Source organism: Hemicordylus capensis, chromosome 4 (assembly GCF_027244095.1).
Source record: "Hemicordylus capensis ecotype Gifberg chromosome 4, rHemCap1.1.pri, whole genome shotgun sequence".
Classification (NCBI taxonomy): Eukaryota; Metazoa; Chordata; class Lepidosauria; order Squamata; family Cordylidae; genus Hemicordylus; species Hemicordylus capensis.
Genome location: NC_069660.1, coordinates 61,588,413 through 61,606,379, shown reverse-complemented (window position 1 = coordinate 61,606,379; position 17,967 = coordinate 61,588,413). Strand labels below are relative to the sequence as shown.

General features: G+C 45.2%; 1 protein-coding gene across 5 annotated transcripts in view; it reads left to right on the top strand.

Annotated features, from left to right (window-relative positions):
• The window catches only part of CAMK1G (calcium/calmodulin dependent protein kinase IG), a 94,456-nt gene that overhangs the window by 44,969 nt on the left and 31,520 nt on the right, over window positions 1–17,967 (top strand). For all 5 annotated transcript variants that reach the window (XR_008306338.1, XM_053246845.1, XM_053246844.1 and 2 more), the window contains one exon: window positions 17,231–17,359. Coding sequence is in view for 4 of the 5 variants with exons in the window: in XM_053246845.1 (XP_053102820.1) it covers window positions 17,231–17,359 (129 nt within the window). In the remaining variant the exon portion in view is untranslated. The remainder of the gene's footprint in view (window positions 1–17,230; window positions 17,360–17,967) is intronic.

Below are 17,967 nucleotides of genomic sequence, written 5' to 3'. Positions count from 1 at the left end.
GGGAGTGAAAAGGATTATTAAGGAGGCTATGGAGATTGCAGAGAAACTAAATGAGTTCTTTACATCTGTCTTCATGACAGAGGATAGTGAGCATGAACCAGGCTATACCTGTGCCTGAACTGGGCTTCTCAGGGACAGAGGCTAAAGAACTGAGTCAGATCACGGGGATGAGATATGAGGTTCTAAAATGTCTGGAATAATTAAAAATTAACAGATCACCGGGGCCGGATGGCATCCATAGAATCCATAAAGAACTCAAATGTGAAATAGCCAGCCTCCTTGCAAAAATATATAACTTATCCCTAAAATCAGTCTCTGTACCAGAGGACTGGAAAGTAGCCAATGTAACACCAATTTTCAAAAAGGGATCCAGGGGACCCAGGAAACCACAGGCCAGTTAGTTTAACATCTGCTACAGGCCAGTTAGCTTAATACTTGTTCCAGACAAATTGATGGAAAGCATTCTCATAGATAAAATTATTACGCATATATAGCATTTTCAAGGATAAAATTGTTAAGCACATAAGCAAGAACAGGACCTGCTGAAGGAGCACCAGCATGATTTTTGCAAAGGTAAATTTTGCCTCACCAACCTTTTGAAGTTCTTTGAGAGTGTTAACAGGTGTGTGGATAAAGGTGATCCAATTGGCATAGTATACCTGTACTTTCAAAAAGCTTTCAACAAAGTTCTTCATCAAAGACTCTTGAGAAAATTTAGAAGTCATGGGATAAGGGGATTGGTTCATATGTGGATTGGTAACTAGTTGAAGGACAGGAAACAGGGGGTAGGTATAAACAGAGAGTTTTCACAATGGAGGGAAGTAAGAAGTGGTGTCCCCTAGGGATCTGTACTTGGACCGGTGCTTTTTAATTTATTCATGAATGATTTAGAAATTTGGGTAAGCAGCGATATGGCCAAATTTACAGATGACACCAAACTATTTAGAGTAGTGAAAACCAAGAGAGATTGTGAGGAGCTCCAAAAGTATATTTCCAAACTGGGGCAATGGGCAACAAAATGGCAAATACAGTTCATTGTTGGCAAGTGTAAAGTGATGCATATTGGGGCAAAAAAACCCCCCATCTTCACATATATGCTGATGGGATTTGAGCTGTCAGTGACTGATCAGGAGAGGGATCTTGGGGTCATGGTGGACAGCATGTTGAAAGTGTCAACTCAATGTGCAGCAGCTGTGAAAAAGGTAAATTACATGCTTGGAATCATTAGAAATGTGATTGAATATAAAACTGCTAATATTATAATGCCCTTATACAAAACTATGGTGCAGCCACATTTGGAGTACTGTGTGCAGTTCTGGCCAACATATCTTAAGGAGGACATTATAGAACTGGAAAAGGTGCAGAAATGGGCAGCCAAGATGATCAGAGGCCTAGGGTATCTTCCTTGTGAGGCAAGGCTACAACACCTGGCTTTAGAAAAAAGACAACTGAGGGGAGACATGATAGTGTAGCAGAAATCCCCCAGGTCCTGAGTGAGAGATTGACACCAACGGTTGAGAAAAAGCAGAATTTATTGCCAGCAATAGACTCAGTGGGATAATTCCCCAAAAGCTGAGCCCCGATCACATTCCAGCTTCAGTTCTTATACCCAACTTAAGTACATTCAGTGGATACATTCCTCATTGGTTGGCATCACTAAATCGTCTTTTTACAATAATTATAATCATTGCTATTATTACAATTAGGCAATATTTCTCTAGCTTATAATCGAGCATTCCTCCCCTCCTTCATCTTGTTCCAACCTCTACTCCCCTCAGCCATTGGCCTTGAAGGTGGTGTTAGCCAGTGCCTCTGTTATCTGGAGATACCAAAGGGGCCTCTTTGCTTGCATTCCAGCAGGAGACAGATTTATGGTGGATTCAGCAATTTGCAATTAAGGCCGTTTGGTAACACAGACCCTTTAACCATTTCTTAACCACAACCTGAGTTCTGCCTCAATAGAGGTCTATAAAATCATTCATGGTGTGGAGAAAGTTAATGGAGAGAAATTTTTCTGCCTCTTGCATAACACTAGAACCAGGGGTCATCTCATGAAAATGATTGCCTGGAAATTTAGGACCAACAAAAAGTACTTTTTCACACAACACATAATTAGTCTATGGAATTTTCTGCCACAAGATGTGGTGAGAGCCAACAGCCAGGATGGCTTTAAGAGGGATTTAGATAAATTCATGGAGGACCGGTCTATCAATGAGGCGCTTCACACAATTGTGTGAAGCACCTCAATGAGGTCTGCTGGGAGAGTGGGCTTAGCCCGCTCTCCCAGCAGGTGATTGGCAGTGGAGCTCTGGGCGGCCGGATTGGCCACCCACACAACTGCCGGCTCTGTCACAGAGCTGGCGGGGGCTGTGGGGATCAGGGTCTGTGTGGCCCCCGGAAGTCCCAGGATGCCCCAGGTGAGTGTGCGGAGCATCTTGGAGAGACCCCCGAACACGGCAGGCCATTTGCAGCCTCCCGGCCAGGGGTCTACTCATGTGTCAAGTACAGCCTCTCTGCAGCAGAACCACTCAATGTGTGGAGATTAGGAGGGCAGAGCAAGCTGGCAAGAGATTCTGTCCTGCTTCTTCTGCCCCACATTGATCCTCAGAAGTGTTGTCTGCTCAGCATTCAATCTCCCACCATCCTCTTTATAGCTAGCTTTAGAAAGGAGAGGAAATTCCCCAGAGGACACCGCTGGATTATTTGGTACCAAACCACAAGAAGTTAATGTAAGAAGTGGCCATATGGTTATTGTGGGTTAGGCATGCATGAGCTGTCTCAAAATCGAGCCGGCTCAGCTCAACCTTGAGCTGAACCTCACCCAGTTTGTTTCCAACGCGCGCTGACTCGAAGCCCTACCAGCAAAGGGGGATCTTGCAAGGATCCTTGTAATGGGGTATGGGCCCCCCCCAACCATTAAGTAAAGTTAAATACAGAGTACAAGTCACTCTGGTGTCACCAGTAGTGGCAGCTCCCCTGACCCCCAAGTTGCTCCAGTGGTGGTGGCTGTGGCTCCCCCAACCCACACCAGCCCCCCCCCCCGAGTCTCCTGGGTCAGGTTCTGGGCATTTTGGGCCTCTGCGCAGGTGCATGGGCCATTTGCATCCCCAAACCTCTCTTTGTGTGTGTGGTGATGCAAATGGCCTGTATGCATGCATGGAGGTTTTTACAAGGGAGCTCTGTACCAGTGCAGAGGCCTGAAACAGCCCAAACCTGACCCAGCAGACTCTGGGGGTGGCTGGTGTGGGTTGGGAGAGCCACAGCCACCACCACCGGAGCAACTTGTAAATTCTCCATATTAACTTGACTTAATGGTTAGGGAAGCTGGCCCCTTGGGTTAAGTGTGATACAATTAAATGAAATTTGGAATGTTGGAATTCATTGAGAACTAGGGGAAAAACAGCAAAAATTAATTTCAGATCCAAAAAATGGATAACTACTGAATTTTAACAGAACAGTGGCTCTGGCTATGAAAGGATATAGGAAGGGACCTCTTTCTTTTTAAAGTCCCCTTTAAATATATTGAGCATAGCGTCTGCCTTCTTCAGTTGAGCTTTCAGGCGCATACGTTATAAGCATGTGATACAGCCGTGGTTAGTAAACCTTAGGGATGAGATCAGTTATCCAGAGCCAGTACCCTGCGGCGCAATACAGAAGGAGAGCTGGAGAGAGCTTTTGTTTCCTCTGTGCCAGCTTGTTGATTCGAGTAGTCTAAATGTGGGGTTGTAATTATCTTAAACTGTTTAGGAATGAAACATGGAACAGATGCTGCAGCATCTGATCTGTGGGCTGCTGATTTCCTACTGTCTTCAGTTGTAAGGAAAGATGCTGTGAGAAATTCTGATTCCTGCCCAGTGCCGTGGGTGTTTCAGAGGGGATGTGTTACTGGGCACTGCAGAAAGAAGAATAAAAATAAAGTAAAAACTGATGGGGAGCCAACAGAATTGCATCAAAACACCATCATCCAGAGCTGCTCGCGACCCTAGATATATACAGGCAAGTGCAGAATCTGCCATCTGGTGCACAGTTTAGTATCATAAGATTACTGGAGTCTTTTCTCCCCTTTTATATAAAATAACACAATCTCCTAGCCTTCATGGTTGCAAAGGAAAATACAGAAATATATGTACAACATTTGAGGAATGCTCAGAAACCAAAAGGAAACTGCTTAGAGTTCAACACAGTTCTTAGCAGAAGCAGACTTTGTTCCAAACTTAAAAGTGTTCTTTACATTCACAGCAGTTTGAGCAAAATGCCACAAGTTAAGGATTGCTGAGGAGTTGCAGGTTTTGCATTCTGATCCCTTTGGATTGCTCACATGGAAGTTTTTCACACATAGCTCTATGCCTCGGGGTATAAAAATATGTTAAATAAATAAATAAATACCCAAAGAGCGGATCTGCTTTGCAGCAGATTCAAGGCATTGTAATTCGGGGGATTAGATGGACCATTTGCATAACCATCAGCACCTCCTTCGCATAGCCACCAGCACCTCCATCAACACCTTTGGAGAAAGCAGAAGCCCCGGAGTGTTTTTTCAAAAGTTTCTGGAAAAAGAGGATTTTTTAACCTCAGACATAATTCGGGCTAAGCCAGAATTCACAGCCTCCCTTCAAAGAAAAACAAAGCCCTGTCTGTTCTGGTCCCTGATAGCCCACAGGGAGGTAGAGTTAAATCCAGTGAATATGTGGACTAGCACACTCCAATCAGGAGTGGATTTGGGGGGTGGGGTGCCCTGGCTGTAAAACCTCATGCAGAGCAGTTCAGCAACATAATGAGTAAGCTGCCTACAGAGGAATGCAATGCACATTTACTCATGAATCTCAATGGGCTTACTTCAGTATAAATGTGCATAGGATTGCAACCTTTGGCAAGTGGCAGGGCTCTCTATTTAATTAGATTTTCAGATAAAAAGTTGAACAGACATTTCTTGGAGATTCTTAGGTATCAAATACCTGTTTTTAGGACAGCAAGTTGAATTGTTATGTGATACATTTGTTCCCTTCCAATTCACAGCTCATGCTCTTTTCCAGCAAACAACACCAGTCTCAGTAACTTTATAACAACTTTTCCCCGCAACCTCCTCAGTTTCCTTTTTCCCTATTAAAATAGGATTCATAATATCTATACACTAGGTATTGTGGGCGTTCCTTGGGCCATCAGATTAGCAGCAGAACACTCATATGATATCTACAGGGTGCCTCTGCGGAGGCAGAAGAATCTTCTGCCTTTACAAGGCCATGTAGACAGGAAAGTTTGCAATTCCAAGCCAGTAAGACTTAGACTGCATTCGCACATATGCAGAATGGCGGGCCTATTGCATTCCAATCCCCACCCCCGTGGGTCCATTGGAATCTTCTCCCCACTCCACCCCCTCACTCTCCTGTCCAAATTCAGACAAAGAGGGCACACTCTCTGCAGTCGGCAAGACTGCAGAGAGGAGGGGGAAATGGTTGTGTGGGCTTCCTTCTGGCATGAAGGACAGCCTGTACAGCCAGTTGTGGCTGGAGGGAGGTCTTTTTCCCTTAACACAGTCTGAGGTTCTGATTTTAGATGACATGCAGGCTGTGTGGAAGCTCAGGCTAGGGTGATGAAACTCACTGCAGCCCAAGGGTTCAGATTGCAGTTTTAAAATCGAAACCTTGAGTGGGTCACCTGATGGAACCAGAGTTGCACATATTCAGACATCATGGTGAGAAAACCTATGCCCCCTTTAAACTCTAGTTACGTGCAAATGCAGCCCTAGTGTTGCTGGAATAAACTATTTGGTTTATCTTCAAATTGTTTCCATGGAAGTGGCTTGTTGAAGGACCTGGATGAATCATGTAATGAGAGAAGTAGAGGGAAGGGGCAAGTGAAGCAGAATCTCCTTCGTGTTTTGCTGTGTCCTTTCATGCACTCTGATATACCATGGGTTGCCATTTGTAGATACGTGTGTGTTTTCTGACTCCATCCCCATAGCGTGAACACAGTTTTAGAACACTTATGGTGGTTTCAGAGAAACGACAATACTGGAGATAATGAAGAATGATGCATTTTGCATTAAAAGCCACCAAAGGCTCTTGAGTAAACTTAGCAGTCATGGAATAAGGGGACAGGTTCATGAGTGGATTGGTAACTGGTTGAAGGACAGGAAACAGAAAGTAGGAATAAATGGACAGTTTTCACAATGGATGTGGGTAGGAAGTGGGTTGCCCAGGGATCGGTACTGAGACCAGTGATTTTTAACTTGTTCATAAATGATCTAGAAGTTGGGGTGGCCAGCGAAGTGGCCAGATTTGCAGATGACACTAAACTATTTAGGGTAGTGAAATCCACAATGGATTGTGAGGAACTCCAAAAGGATCTCTGCACACTGGGGGACTGGGTGACAAAATGGCAAATGCGGTTCAGTGTAAGCAAGTGTAAAGTGATGCACATTGGGGCAAAACACACCAACTTCACATATACACTGATGGGATCTGAGCTATCGGTGACTGACCAGGAGAGAGACTTTGGGGTCATGGTGGACAGCTCATTGAAAGTGTTGTCTCAGTGCATGGCAGCTGTGAAAAAAGCTAATTCCATGCCATTCTAGGAACCATTAGGAAGGGGGATTGAAAATAAAGATGCTAATATTATAATGCCCTTATACAAATCTATGGTGCAGCCACCTCTGGAGTACTGTGTACAGCTTTGGTCACTGCATCTTAAGAAGGATATTGTAGAACTGGAAAAGGTGCAGAAGAGGGCAACCAAAATGATCAGGGGCCTGGAGCACCTTCCTTATGAGGCTAGGCTACAGCATCTGGGGCTCTTCACCTTGAAAAAGAGGCAACTAAGGGGAAACATGATCGAAGTGTATAAAATTATGCATGGAGTGGACAGGGTGGACAGAGAGGAATTTTTGTCCCTCTCTCACAACACTAGAACCAGGGGTCACCCCATGAAACTGAAGGCTGGGAAATTTAGGACCGACAGGCGGAAGTACTTTTTCACACAGCGCATGATTAATCTATGGAATTCCTTGCCATAGGATGTGGTGGCCACTAGCATGGATGGCTTTAAAAGGGGCTTAGACAGATTCATGGAGGACAGGTCTATCAATGGCTACTAGTCTAATGGCTGTGGGCCATCTCCAGCCTCAGAGGCACGATGCCTCTCAATACCAGTTGCAGGGGAGCAACAGCAGGTGAGAAGGCATGCACATACCTCTTGCCTGTGGGCTCCCCTGAGGCATCTGGTGGGCCACTGTGTGACACAGGACGCTGGACCAGATGGGCCTTGGGCCTGATCCAGCAGGACTGTTCTTATGTTCTTATGTATTTGAATACTCTTTTTGTATTGGCTAAGCTGCTGTGATGTCACAGAAGCCTTAAGATGGAAGAAGCGAGCCCTCTGCCTCCTTGTGCACATGAGCTGGTTGGGTTGTTGTAATGAGATACTCATGAAGATTCTACGGAGTTAAAATGTCAACACAGACGGTCTTCAACAGAGACCTTTTGGCATTTAGGTCTGTAAAGAAACCAGAAGGCAATGCTGTTGCAGCACAAGTCAGCTTTTAGGCCAAATGGGTGTGTGAGCAGAATGTGTATGTGATTTAATACCAACAAGGTATTGCAAACAAAAAGCATGTCCACAAAATTTTTAAGTCTCCAATTTGTTTGTTTTCATTACAACTTTGTGGCTTCTGACAGATTTCCCACTGCCCAGTATCTTTCTTATGAATGTAACATGCATAGTCCCATGGCTGAAAAAGGGTTCCAGGGGAATCTTGCCTCAGAAGTGCAAAGTTCTTTGCATTACTATTACCAGTTTAACTGCTGCTCAGGTAGTGAGAATTAATCAGTACTGACCTGGCAAAACAGACAGCATTAGCATGGCTGATCATGTGTTTGGCTGCCTATGCCAAAACCCTTTAACAAGCTTGCCAGCTTTAGGAAGCTAAAAATATACTTCCTGCCGTAGAATCGAGGTCCTCACTGGATAGGACTGGATGCTCATTCATCCGTTCTTAATTAAGCTTGTACAGCTCTAAGTAGGTTGTGCAAGACCTGGAAACCTAAGGCCAAAAAGTAAGTCTCTGCAGCAGCTGGGTTTAACTGGTTGTTTCCCATTCATGGAGGGCATGCACATAAGCAGACCTATCTGGGCTTGCAGAGCCCTACCTGTGCAGCGCTGCCATGTGCAATACCAGGATCTGGCCTGATCCCAGCGCAGCCCCTCCAGGTAAAGTAAGGGTAAAGTGTGCCATTGACTCAATGTCAACTCCTGGTGACCACAAGCCCTGTGGTTTCCTTTGGTAGAATACAGGAGGGGTTTACCATTGCCTCCTCCCTTGCAGTATGAGATGATGCCTTTCAGCATCTTCCTATATTGCTGCTGCCCGATATAGTACCAGCGGGAATTCGAACCAGCAACCTTCTGCTTGTTAGTCAAGCATTTCCCTGCTGTGCCACTTAAGGTGGTATGCCCTTCCAGGTAGCCTGAGTTTTTTTACCCAGGCTTTTACTGAGGTAGAAGGGCATGAGCTTGCCCTTCTACCCCAATCTAGAGCCGGGCAGCTGGAGCATCCACCAGCAGGGAAAACCTCCAGTGCACGCAGCTCATGTGGGTGCACAAGCGGCACAGCCCAAGGAATGGAAAGGACCATTGGGGGGAGGTAAAAGTTATCCTGCTTACCCACCCCAGCCCTCCCTGCCCCACTGTACAAGAGTTGTATGAACAACTTTATGATCTTGCTGCAGGGGTTTGATTAACCTGCAGATACATTCTCCCAACAGGCAGGCAGCCACAGTTGGTCATCTGAAATAATATGAACTACAAGCTTGCACCTCGACTGCTATACACCACCACCACCTTTGTTGCTAACCCAACAAAGAGGAATCCGCTTGCGTGATAGAACATTTGCACTGCAACCCCCTCCTCTCCTGGGATGCCTTGTACAGACCCCCAAGGGGATTGTGACACTCTGTGTGTCAGCGCCTAGCTGTGTGTGTGGATAGGTGGAACACCAGGTGTGGGGATGGATCTTTACTCCCATTCAAAATGCCCAGGTTTGGGCCAGCATTATTCCGTATGCAGATCTGCCGCCATGGGGAATTGTGGGAGAGGAGAGCCTCAGTTTCCAGTGACCCCAGGAAAGTGGAGTTGCTGTTTCAGGGCACAAGCAAGGGTGCACATGTCCACACAGATTGGCAGGGGGCACATTTTGACAGCTACTTGGCAGCCGCTGCCAAGACAGGGAGAGCAGTTACCAGGATACCTGTCCCCACGACATCCCTTCATAAAGCCACCTGGTTTGATATAGCACCCCCATGGCCTGACACTCTCATGAGAGAGTTGTCCATGGGAGAAGGGGTTGTTTTGTCATCACACATTATTAGAAATTCTGCCTGACACTTGTGTCCCCACATACAGTTCTTCCCATGAGTGGTGAGGGGGTGTCCCATGGCCTTACACTCTCATGTGAGAGGGCTGTCCACACAGGATCAGGATCAGTTGTCATCACAGATGTTGAATCACTCCTTTCACTGGGGCAATGCTGATCCTGCTGCCACCCCGCCGTGCTCATGAATTAGCCTGTGGACCACACAGGTAGGTACCCCCAAGGGGAAGGGGCTGGGCCCCCCCTTCCCCAACTTATTTGTTTAAAAGATAGAAAATGGCTGTTCAGGCATCCCTGGTTGGGGCTGCCTTTTAAACCTGATGCTGGGTATCCACCACACACCATATGTCCCCGTCCTGGCTTCTGTTGACACTTGGAGTGTTTGTGCTTCTGAACATACATCATTGTTGCTTTATTCTCAGTGAGCAAAGCACTTAGTGCCAATCTTGTCATCCCATCCTTTTTCCCTCCTTCTTGCCAAGAGGGGAGAGCAAGGGACAGAGTGGGAAGAGGGAATGCCCGTGTGTGACTTGGCTGCTTGACAGGCTGAGAAGATTGGGATGGGACGTGGTGGTGTCCCTGTTGCCGGGCACCTGCATTGCGGCATCGGAGACAGGAGGGGTGGTGCTGGTGCTTGGAGAGGCAACCAGCGAGAAGTGCTGCGATCTTGGGTGGGTCTACATTGCCATCTCTATGATTCCATTTGGAAAAACCACTTGGGACTGGAGTTATGGCACTGTCTGTGTTCAGACGTAACACTTCAGTAGCCAAACCTCAGACGAACCTTACTACAAACAGAAGGTTCAAAATTGAGTTTGGCGAGCCACCCCTCCTGTCAACTATTCAGCAATGCAGTAACCTGGCAACAGGGATGCCGCCACATCCTATCCCAAGCTTATTGACCTCTCAATCAGCAAAGTCACACAGGGACATTCCCCTTCCCGCTCTGTTCCTTGTCCCCTCTCCTGGCAAGCAGGAGGGAGCAGAGATGGGATGACAGTCCCTGTTCATTAAAATGCACTCATTAAAATGCTTCGCTCCCCAAGAATAAAGTGACACCATTGTATGTCCACAAGAACAAAACCTTCCGGTGGCCATCACAAATGATGAGAAGAACCATCTGTGGGGTCCAGGGGTGTCTGCCACAATCTCTCATAATGTGTGACAACAAAACAATTCCTTCTCCCATGGACCACTCTCTCATGAGAGTGCCAGGCCATTGGGTCTCTATATTGAGCTGCTCTGGGAAGAGCAGAAGGTTTCAAGTTCCCTCCCTGGCTTCTCCAAGATAGGGCTAATTCCTGCCTGCAACCTTGGAGAAGCCACTGCCAGTCTGTGTAGACAATACTGAGCTAGATGGACCAATAGTCTGACTCAGTATATGGCAGCTTCCTATGTTCCTATGTTGCTCTATTCAGGAAAGCCACGGGGATGGGTACCTTGGCAACTGCTCTCCCTGTCTTGGTGACTGGTGCCAATTAGCTGTCAAAGCGTGTCCCCTGTCAACAGATAAGCCCATGTCAACACATGTCCCCTTGCTTGTGCCCTGAACATAGGAAGCTGCCATATACTGAGTCAGACCATAGGTCCATCTGGCTCAGTATTGTCTACACAGACTGGCAAGCGGCTTCTCCAAGGTTGCAGGCAGGAATCTTTCTCAGCCCTATCTTGGAGAAGCCAGGGAGGGAACTTGGAAACTTCTGCTCTTCCCAGAGTGGCTCCATCCCCTGAGGGGAATATCTTATAGTGCTCACACTTCTAGTCTCCCGTTCATATGCAACCAGGGCAGACCCTGCTTAGCTAAGGGGACAAGTCATGCTTACTACCACAAGACCAGCTCTCCTCTCCTCAAGTCAGCTCTCCTCTCCAGTCTGGCCATGGAGCTTGCTGGGATTGGCTTTGGTGGTAGAACAGCCCCTCTCCTGGAGCTGGCAGTTGCCAGACCATGGTTGGACAATGTGATTTACAATTTAAATGTGAGACCGTGGGTTCAGCAACCTCCATTTTCATGTCATGTATGAATGTTGCCAAAGTGTGTCTACTTAAGATTCAATGCCCACAAATATTTCCTGCATCCATTCCTTCGATATTTCTGCAACAGCAGAAATACAGTGGGTATAGGAAAGAATCACCCCCTTTGATAGACCTTAAATTCTGGTTCCCTTACATCCTGAAATGAAAACACAAAGAAAATTCCCTTCACCAGCTGTACTTATCCAATGCAACCTATAACATCCAACTGAAAAACATCACAATTACAGTCCAGAAAAAGTGTCAGAAATAAAAAACAAGAATTACTGAGATTGAAAAAGGATCACCCCCCCAGTGTCAATATTTTGTTGAACCACCTTTTGCTTTAATAACAGCCTTGAGTCTGTTGGGATACTTCTCTATCAACCTTGCACATCTAGACGGAGCAATATTTGCCCACTGCTCCATACAGAACTGTTCAAGTTCGGTCACATTGGATGGTAGGTGTTGGTGGACTGCTATCCTCCCTGGATCTGGTCGGCCCTCCAAACTGGATGGAAGAGCAAGGAGGAAACTGGTAAGAGAGGTTACCAAGAGGCCAATGGCCACTCTGAAGGAGTTAAAGGACTTCATGGCAAAGAGTGGTTGTTCTGTGCATGTGACAACAATTTCACGAGCGCTCCACAGATGTGGCTTGTTCGGGAGGGTCGCAAGGAGAAAGCCACTTCTCAAGAAAGGCCACATTAAAGCTCGTTTGAGCTTTGCCAGAAGGCACCTTGAAGATTCTGATGCCAAATGGAAAAAGGTCTTATGGTCAGATGAGACCAAGATTGAACTATTTGGCCTCAACACCAAACAGTACACCTGGCGTAAATCCAACGCAGCTCACCATCCACAACACACCATACCTACAGTGAAGCATGGAGGTGGCAGCATCCTGTTGTGGGGGTGTTTCTCTGCCTCAGGGACTGGGGCTCTCGTTAGGGTAGAAGGAAAAATGGATGGGGCAAAATACCGTCAGATTCTGGAAGAAAAACTGCTACCCTCTGCCAGACAGTTGAGGATGGGCAGAAGATTCACCTTTCAACATGACAACGATCTGAAGCACACAGCAAAATTGACCACACAGTGGCTGAAGGAGAAAAAAGTGAACGTCCTCATGTGGCCCAGTCAGAGCCCAGACCTAAATCCCATAGAAAATCTGTGGAGAGATTTGAAGATAGCAATTCACCAACACCTACCATCCAATGTGACCGAACTTGAACAGTTCTGTATGGAGGAGTGGGCAAATATTGCTCTGTCTAGATGTGCAAGGTTGATAGAGAAGTATCCCAACAGACTCAAGGCTGTTATTAAAGCAAAAGGTGGTTCAACAAAATATTGACATTGGGGGGGTGATCCTTTTTCAATCTCAGTAATTCTTGTTTTTTATTTCTGACACTTTTTCTGGACTGTAATTGTGATGTTTTTCAGTTGGATGTTATAGGTTGCATTGGATAAGTACAGCTGGTGAAGGGAATTTTCTTTGTGTTTTCATTTCAGGATGTAAGGGAACCAGAATTTAAGGTCTATCAAAGGGGGTGATTCTTTCCTATACCCACTGTATCTCTACCGCTTAGAGATGCATATATCAGGTGGTATAAAGATATGATAGATAAACAAACAGAATTCTAGAACTCATGAGGCACTCATGAGGAAGTTAAGCTATAAAGGAGAGTATTTAGAATGAGATCATTGTAAGTAGCCATTATCTGCAGTGGAGGCAAATGCCAGAGTCTTTGTCATAGTATGCAGGCTGTATTTCATCAGAGTGGCACCTTTAAAAAAAAACTTTGTGAAATCCTACCAGTGGCTTTTAATGCAATTAAAGTTGGACATGCTCCAAGAAGAATAATGAGATGACTTGGCTTAGGAGGATGCCTCTTCTCTCTTTCTCCCCTTGGCACCTTTGGATAGTAAGTGCTAGATTCTCATATTGTTAATTAGAGGTGTGCACAATTTGATTTTTTCATTTTGATTTGTACCTGAATCAAAACACCCTCAATTTGTTTTGGGTCCAAATCTCACACACCTACACCCAAACCACCCCAGATTCAATTTGTACCTGGATTTTCCTAATCTGAATCCAAATCGATTCGGATTTTTAAAAAAGGGTCCCAAGGTCAAAAGGGTGAGGTGGGTGGTAGTGCCCAATGGGTGGAAGTTACTGCCAAAATCCCAAAGGAAATGGGCAGAGGGGTGAATTTTAAAGAATTTTTGAGGTTAACGCATCTTTAAGCTTTTCCCCATAGAGAATAATGGGGATTTTAGAAGCCTTAGTTATAACTCCGGGGGGGGGGGCACCAGGGTGGCCCAGAGTAGGTTGAGGTGGGTGGGAGTGCCCAATGGATGCAAGGAAGCTACCATCCAGATATCAAATTGGTGAAAGGGGTGATTTTTTAAAAAAATTCTGTAGTTTGCATGCCTTTAAGCTTTCCCCCCATAGGGAATAATGCAGATTTCAGCACGTGGGGGGCACCAGGGTGGCCCAGAGAGAGTGGTGGTGTGGTGCACATAGGGTGCCAACCACCCTCAAACCCACAAGCCCATGGGGCACTGGGTTTTGTTTTTTTTCTGAGGAGTTCTGAGAGTAGATTCTCTGGAAGCAAATGAGAGTGCATTCAATGGCTAACATTAAATGCATTCTCATTTGCTACCAGAGAATCTACTCTCAGAACACCTCAGAAACAACTAAAGCCAGTGTCCCATGGGCTTGTGGGTTTGGGGGTCACCACACCACCCCGATGCCCCCCACCCAAGTGGAGTTATAGAGTTGCTGAAATCCCCATTATTCCCTATGGGAAATTCTTTAAAAATCACCGCTTTCACCAATTATTTGAAATCTGTATGGAAGCAGGCAACAATTGGGCACTATCAGTTGATCCACTCTTCTACCCCCAACACCTTCTCTTTTTCCCCAAAGACAAAAAAACCCACTCTTCTTCCCCAAAGACATGCCAACTTCAAAAATTCTTTAAAAATCACCCCTTTACCCAATTCCTTTGAAATCTGGGTGGTAGCTTCCACTCATTGGGCACTACACCCAACCCACTTTGACCACAAAATGGAGGTCTGAATCTCTGGATTTTTTGGATCTGAATTAGGGGTGATTTGTTTTGTACCCGAATCTGGGCAACTGAGGACAGGGGTGATTTGTTTTGTCTACAAATCACCCAAATCAGCCAGATTAGGGTACAAATCATTTTGTACCTGAATTGCTTTACATATCCCTACTGTTAATGTTGGGATTTTTCCATAGACAGTAAGGTGGCCCTGTGAAAAATCAAAATCCTAGAGCCCTCTTTATTGTTTCATGCAGAGGATTCTGGATTGTAGTCATAGGCTATGGACAGTGGGGGAGTGGCACAAGAGAGTCTGGATTTGTGTGATGCTTACGTTGAGTGATGCTGCCTCAGCTCCTATAGGGTAAAAGGCTGGCCTTGCCTTTGGAAAACTAAGCAGGCAATGAACATGGTCATTTGGGTATGAGGGTAAAGAGAAATCTACTTATTCTTCTCTTGGCACACCCCAACTGTCAGTGTCCCAGGAGAAAAGTTCCTTGCCTTTTCCTGAGACTTTTCCAATAACTGTGTTTGTGTACTGTAATGAAATGCTTAGCTAGGAGCATAGTCAGCTGATGTGTGGGAATTATCTGAGGGTGTGAAAATAAAAGCAAGCATATTCTTTATTATGCCAAAATGTAAGCAGGCTAACCATGCTGATCCCGTAGTCTTTCTGTCTCCACGAGCAAAAGGATCAGAAACAGGAAAACAACTAGTGATGTTCATGAAATGGATTTTGCATTTTGTTTTGAGCTCAAAACAAAATGCAGATGGCCAAAAGTATTTCGGCGAAACAGCAGTCAAACTGACTGTTTTGACAAAACAAAACTCAAAATATTTTAAGTGTTTCAGCCATAGGGAACAATAGGGAAACTTGAAACACCCAATTGTTCCTCATGAGTAGCTCCTAGGGACACCAAGGTGGGTTATGTGGTTTGGCATGATTGGTGCTACTTACCACACCCAACCCACCAAAGAAATTAGAAAGTAGACAATTTTTAACAAAATTTCAATATTTCCCCAAAACTCCCATAGGATCCTATGAGGGGTTTTTGGAATGGTTAAAAAGTTGCAAAAAAAAAATTATCTACTTTAGTATGTTGGGTGGTGGGTAGCACCCATCATGCCCTACCACACAATCCACTTTGGTGTCCCTAGGAGCTACCCATGGGGAACAATGGGGTGTTCTGAGTTTCCCCACTGTTCCCTATGGCTAGAACAAGCTGCACTCACAGAGTGCACTGCACACATATTTGTGTTGCAATTTGCAATGCAGCCCTGCCTTGAAAAACACTGCAGAAGCACAGAGTAAAAGGGAATCTGTCCATCCCAACACACATTTCAAACACAGTCCAAAAATGGGCAAAAAAGAATCACTGACCCAGTATCCACTACCACCCACAGTGCCTGCACTGCAGTACATCATTGGCACAAGTTGCTCTCTCACACACAATTATGACTCCTTATGTTACTTCCTAGCAATGCAACGGCTGTTACAGCAGCACCCTTAGTAGCAAGCATAGCCATACACTCAACTAGAGCAACTTCAGGCACATTTTGACTGAGTACACCTTGCAATGCAGATTACAGAGCAGACCAAAATAGTGAGTGAAGCACAAGTTAGTTTCAAGGCCAAACATGGAGCTCATCACAGCAGTCACCAAGAAATATCACACACAGAGAGACATACACACATACCAGAACTGCCACTGTACATTTCTTGCCACAACACTATCTCACAAGCAAAACAAACCACAACTCAAGGAAGGAAGGAAGGCCCCAAATTTCTGCATTTGTCAAACAGATCCAGCAAAACCAGATAGTTATTGTACCAATGGCGTGACATATTATACTCTGTGCTGAGAAAACCACAAAATCAAACCTTCCTTGATTCCTTTCTTATTTCTTGATGGTGTGCAACTCTTCAAGAGTTGCACACTATAAGAGCTCTCTCTGCCTCCCAGTCTCTTTGAATACATTTTGAAACTCCCTCCTTTGGGCTCCCTCCTCCCTACCTCCAGCCAATGGGGGCACAGTTGCCCATGACAACACTTGATTTGTATGATAAGAAGCCAATGAAGAAGCAAGGAGATCACAAGCCAGTCAGAAGCCAGTGCCTGTTAACCAGTCAGCAAGGGGAAAACAGGCCTCCAAAATTGTGCTCAAAACTCTTTATTTAAAGGGTGTTTTGTTTTGAGCTTGAAGCACTCAAAACAGCCAGTTTTGAGTTGAAATGTTTTGATGTTGAAATGTTTTGCACATCCCTAAAAAGGACCTGGGCATACCTGTGTGAACACCAGACTGAATGAACATTAGATACATTCAACTTGTCACCCGCTACCCTGTTTCAAAAACTGCCATGTTGATGTAGTAGCCTAATTATTTAACCTGAAAGCCCATCCATTCAGTTCTTCTTTCCTGGTTTTGTACATTGAACTATATTACCAAGGAGTTGTGAGAGCAAATAATTTCTGTGTCATTCTGCCTTTCTGCCCACATAACTACCATCACTTAACACTGCAGTTTTCCCTCCATGTTTCCTATGTAGTCACAAGGTAAACAGAACTTCAAATCCCACTGGGTATTTATGCAATTAAAATACTTGAATTTGGAGCCAAATCCACAAGTCTAATTACTAATGCCATCTGCTTCTGAAAGGAGCATTAAATTATTACCCTGTTCCTTGCTGGCTATTGATGTTACTGCATTTTCAGAATGTATCCTGTGCTAATTTACAGCTACGACACACTAGTGAGATCTCATTGCCTTTTGCCTTTGCTTTCCTTCACAGAGGTGCCTTTTCGGAAGTTTTCCTGGTGAAGCACAGAGCCAGTGGCAAGCTTTTTGCTTTAAAATGCATTAAAAAGTCACCAGTCACCCGAGACAGCAATCTAGAGAATGAAATAGCTGTGCTGAACAAGTGAGTATAGCTGGCATTGTGAAACAAAGCCAGCAGCCATCCCCAGAGCCCCATAAAAAGGCTGCAAGACCTGCATTTATGAGAGACCAAAGACCTGTCTTATCGGGGACAAAAGAATAAGAAGCCACAGCTGAAATAGCAATGTTTTATTCATGATTTAATTCGCTAAAAAAAAAAAAAAAAGAATGTCTTAAATATTTTCTTCCTCTCCATTCTTGCTACATTTGCAATCCAGCACAGAAAGGACACAACAGCAGTTAAAATGTAAATAAACGTGCAGCCTCTGAGCAACCTGAGATGTCCATAGTGCAAGTCATGAGAGTATTCCCTAGTGCCATGGTTCTTAAAACTTCCTCAAGGCATATATGCACGACTATAAACTGGTTTATAGCATTCATTTTTCTCCCCTGGAGCCCTGCCAGATGGCAATTTTACTTTGGAGGGGCAGGTGTGCGTTCACATGAAGGGCAGGTGTGCATGAGAGGAGAGCTGGTCTTGTGGTAGCAAGCATGACTTGTCCCCTTAGCTAAGCAGGGTCTGCCCTGGTTGCATATGAATGGGAAACTTGATGTGTGAGCACTGCAAGATATTCCCCTCAGGGGATGAAG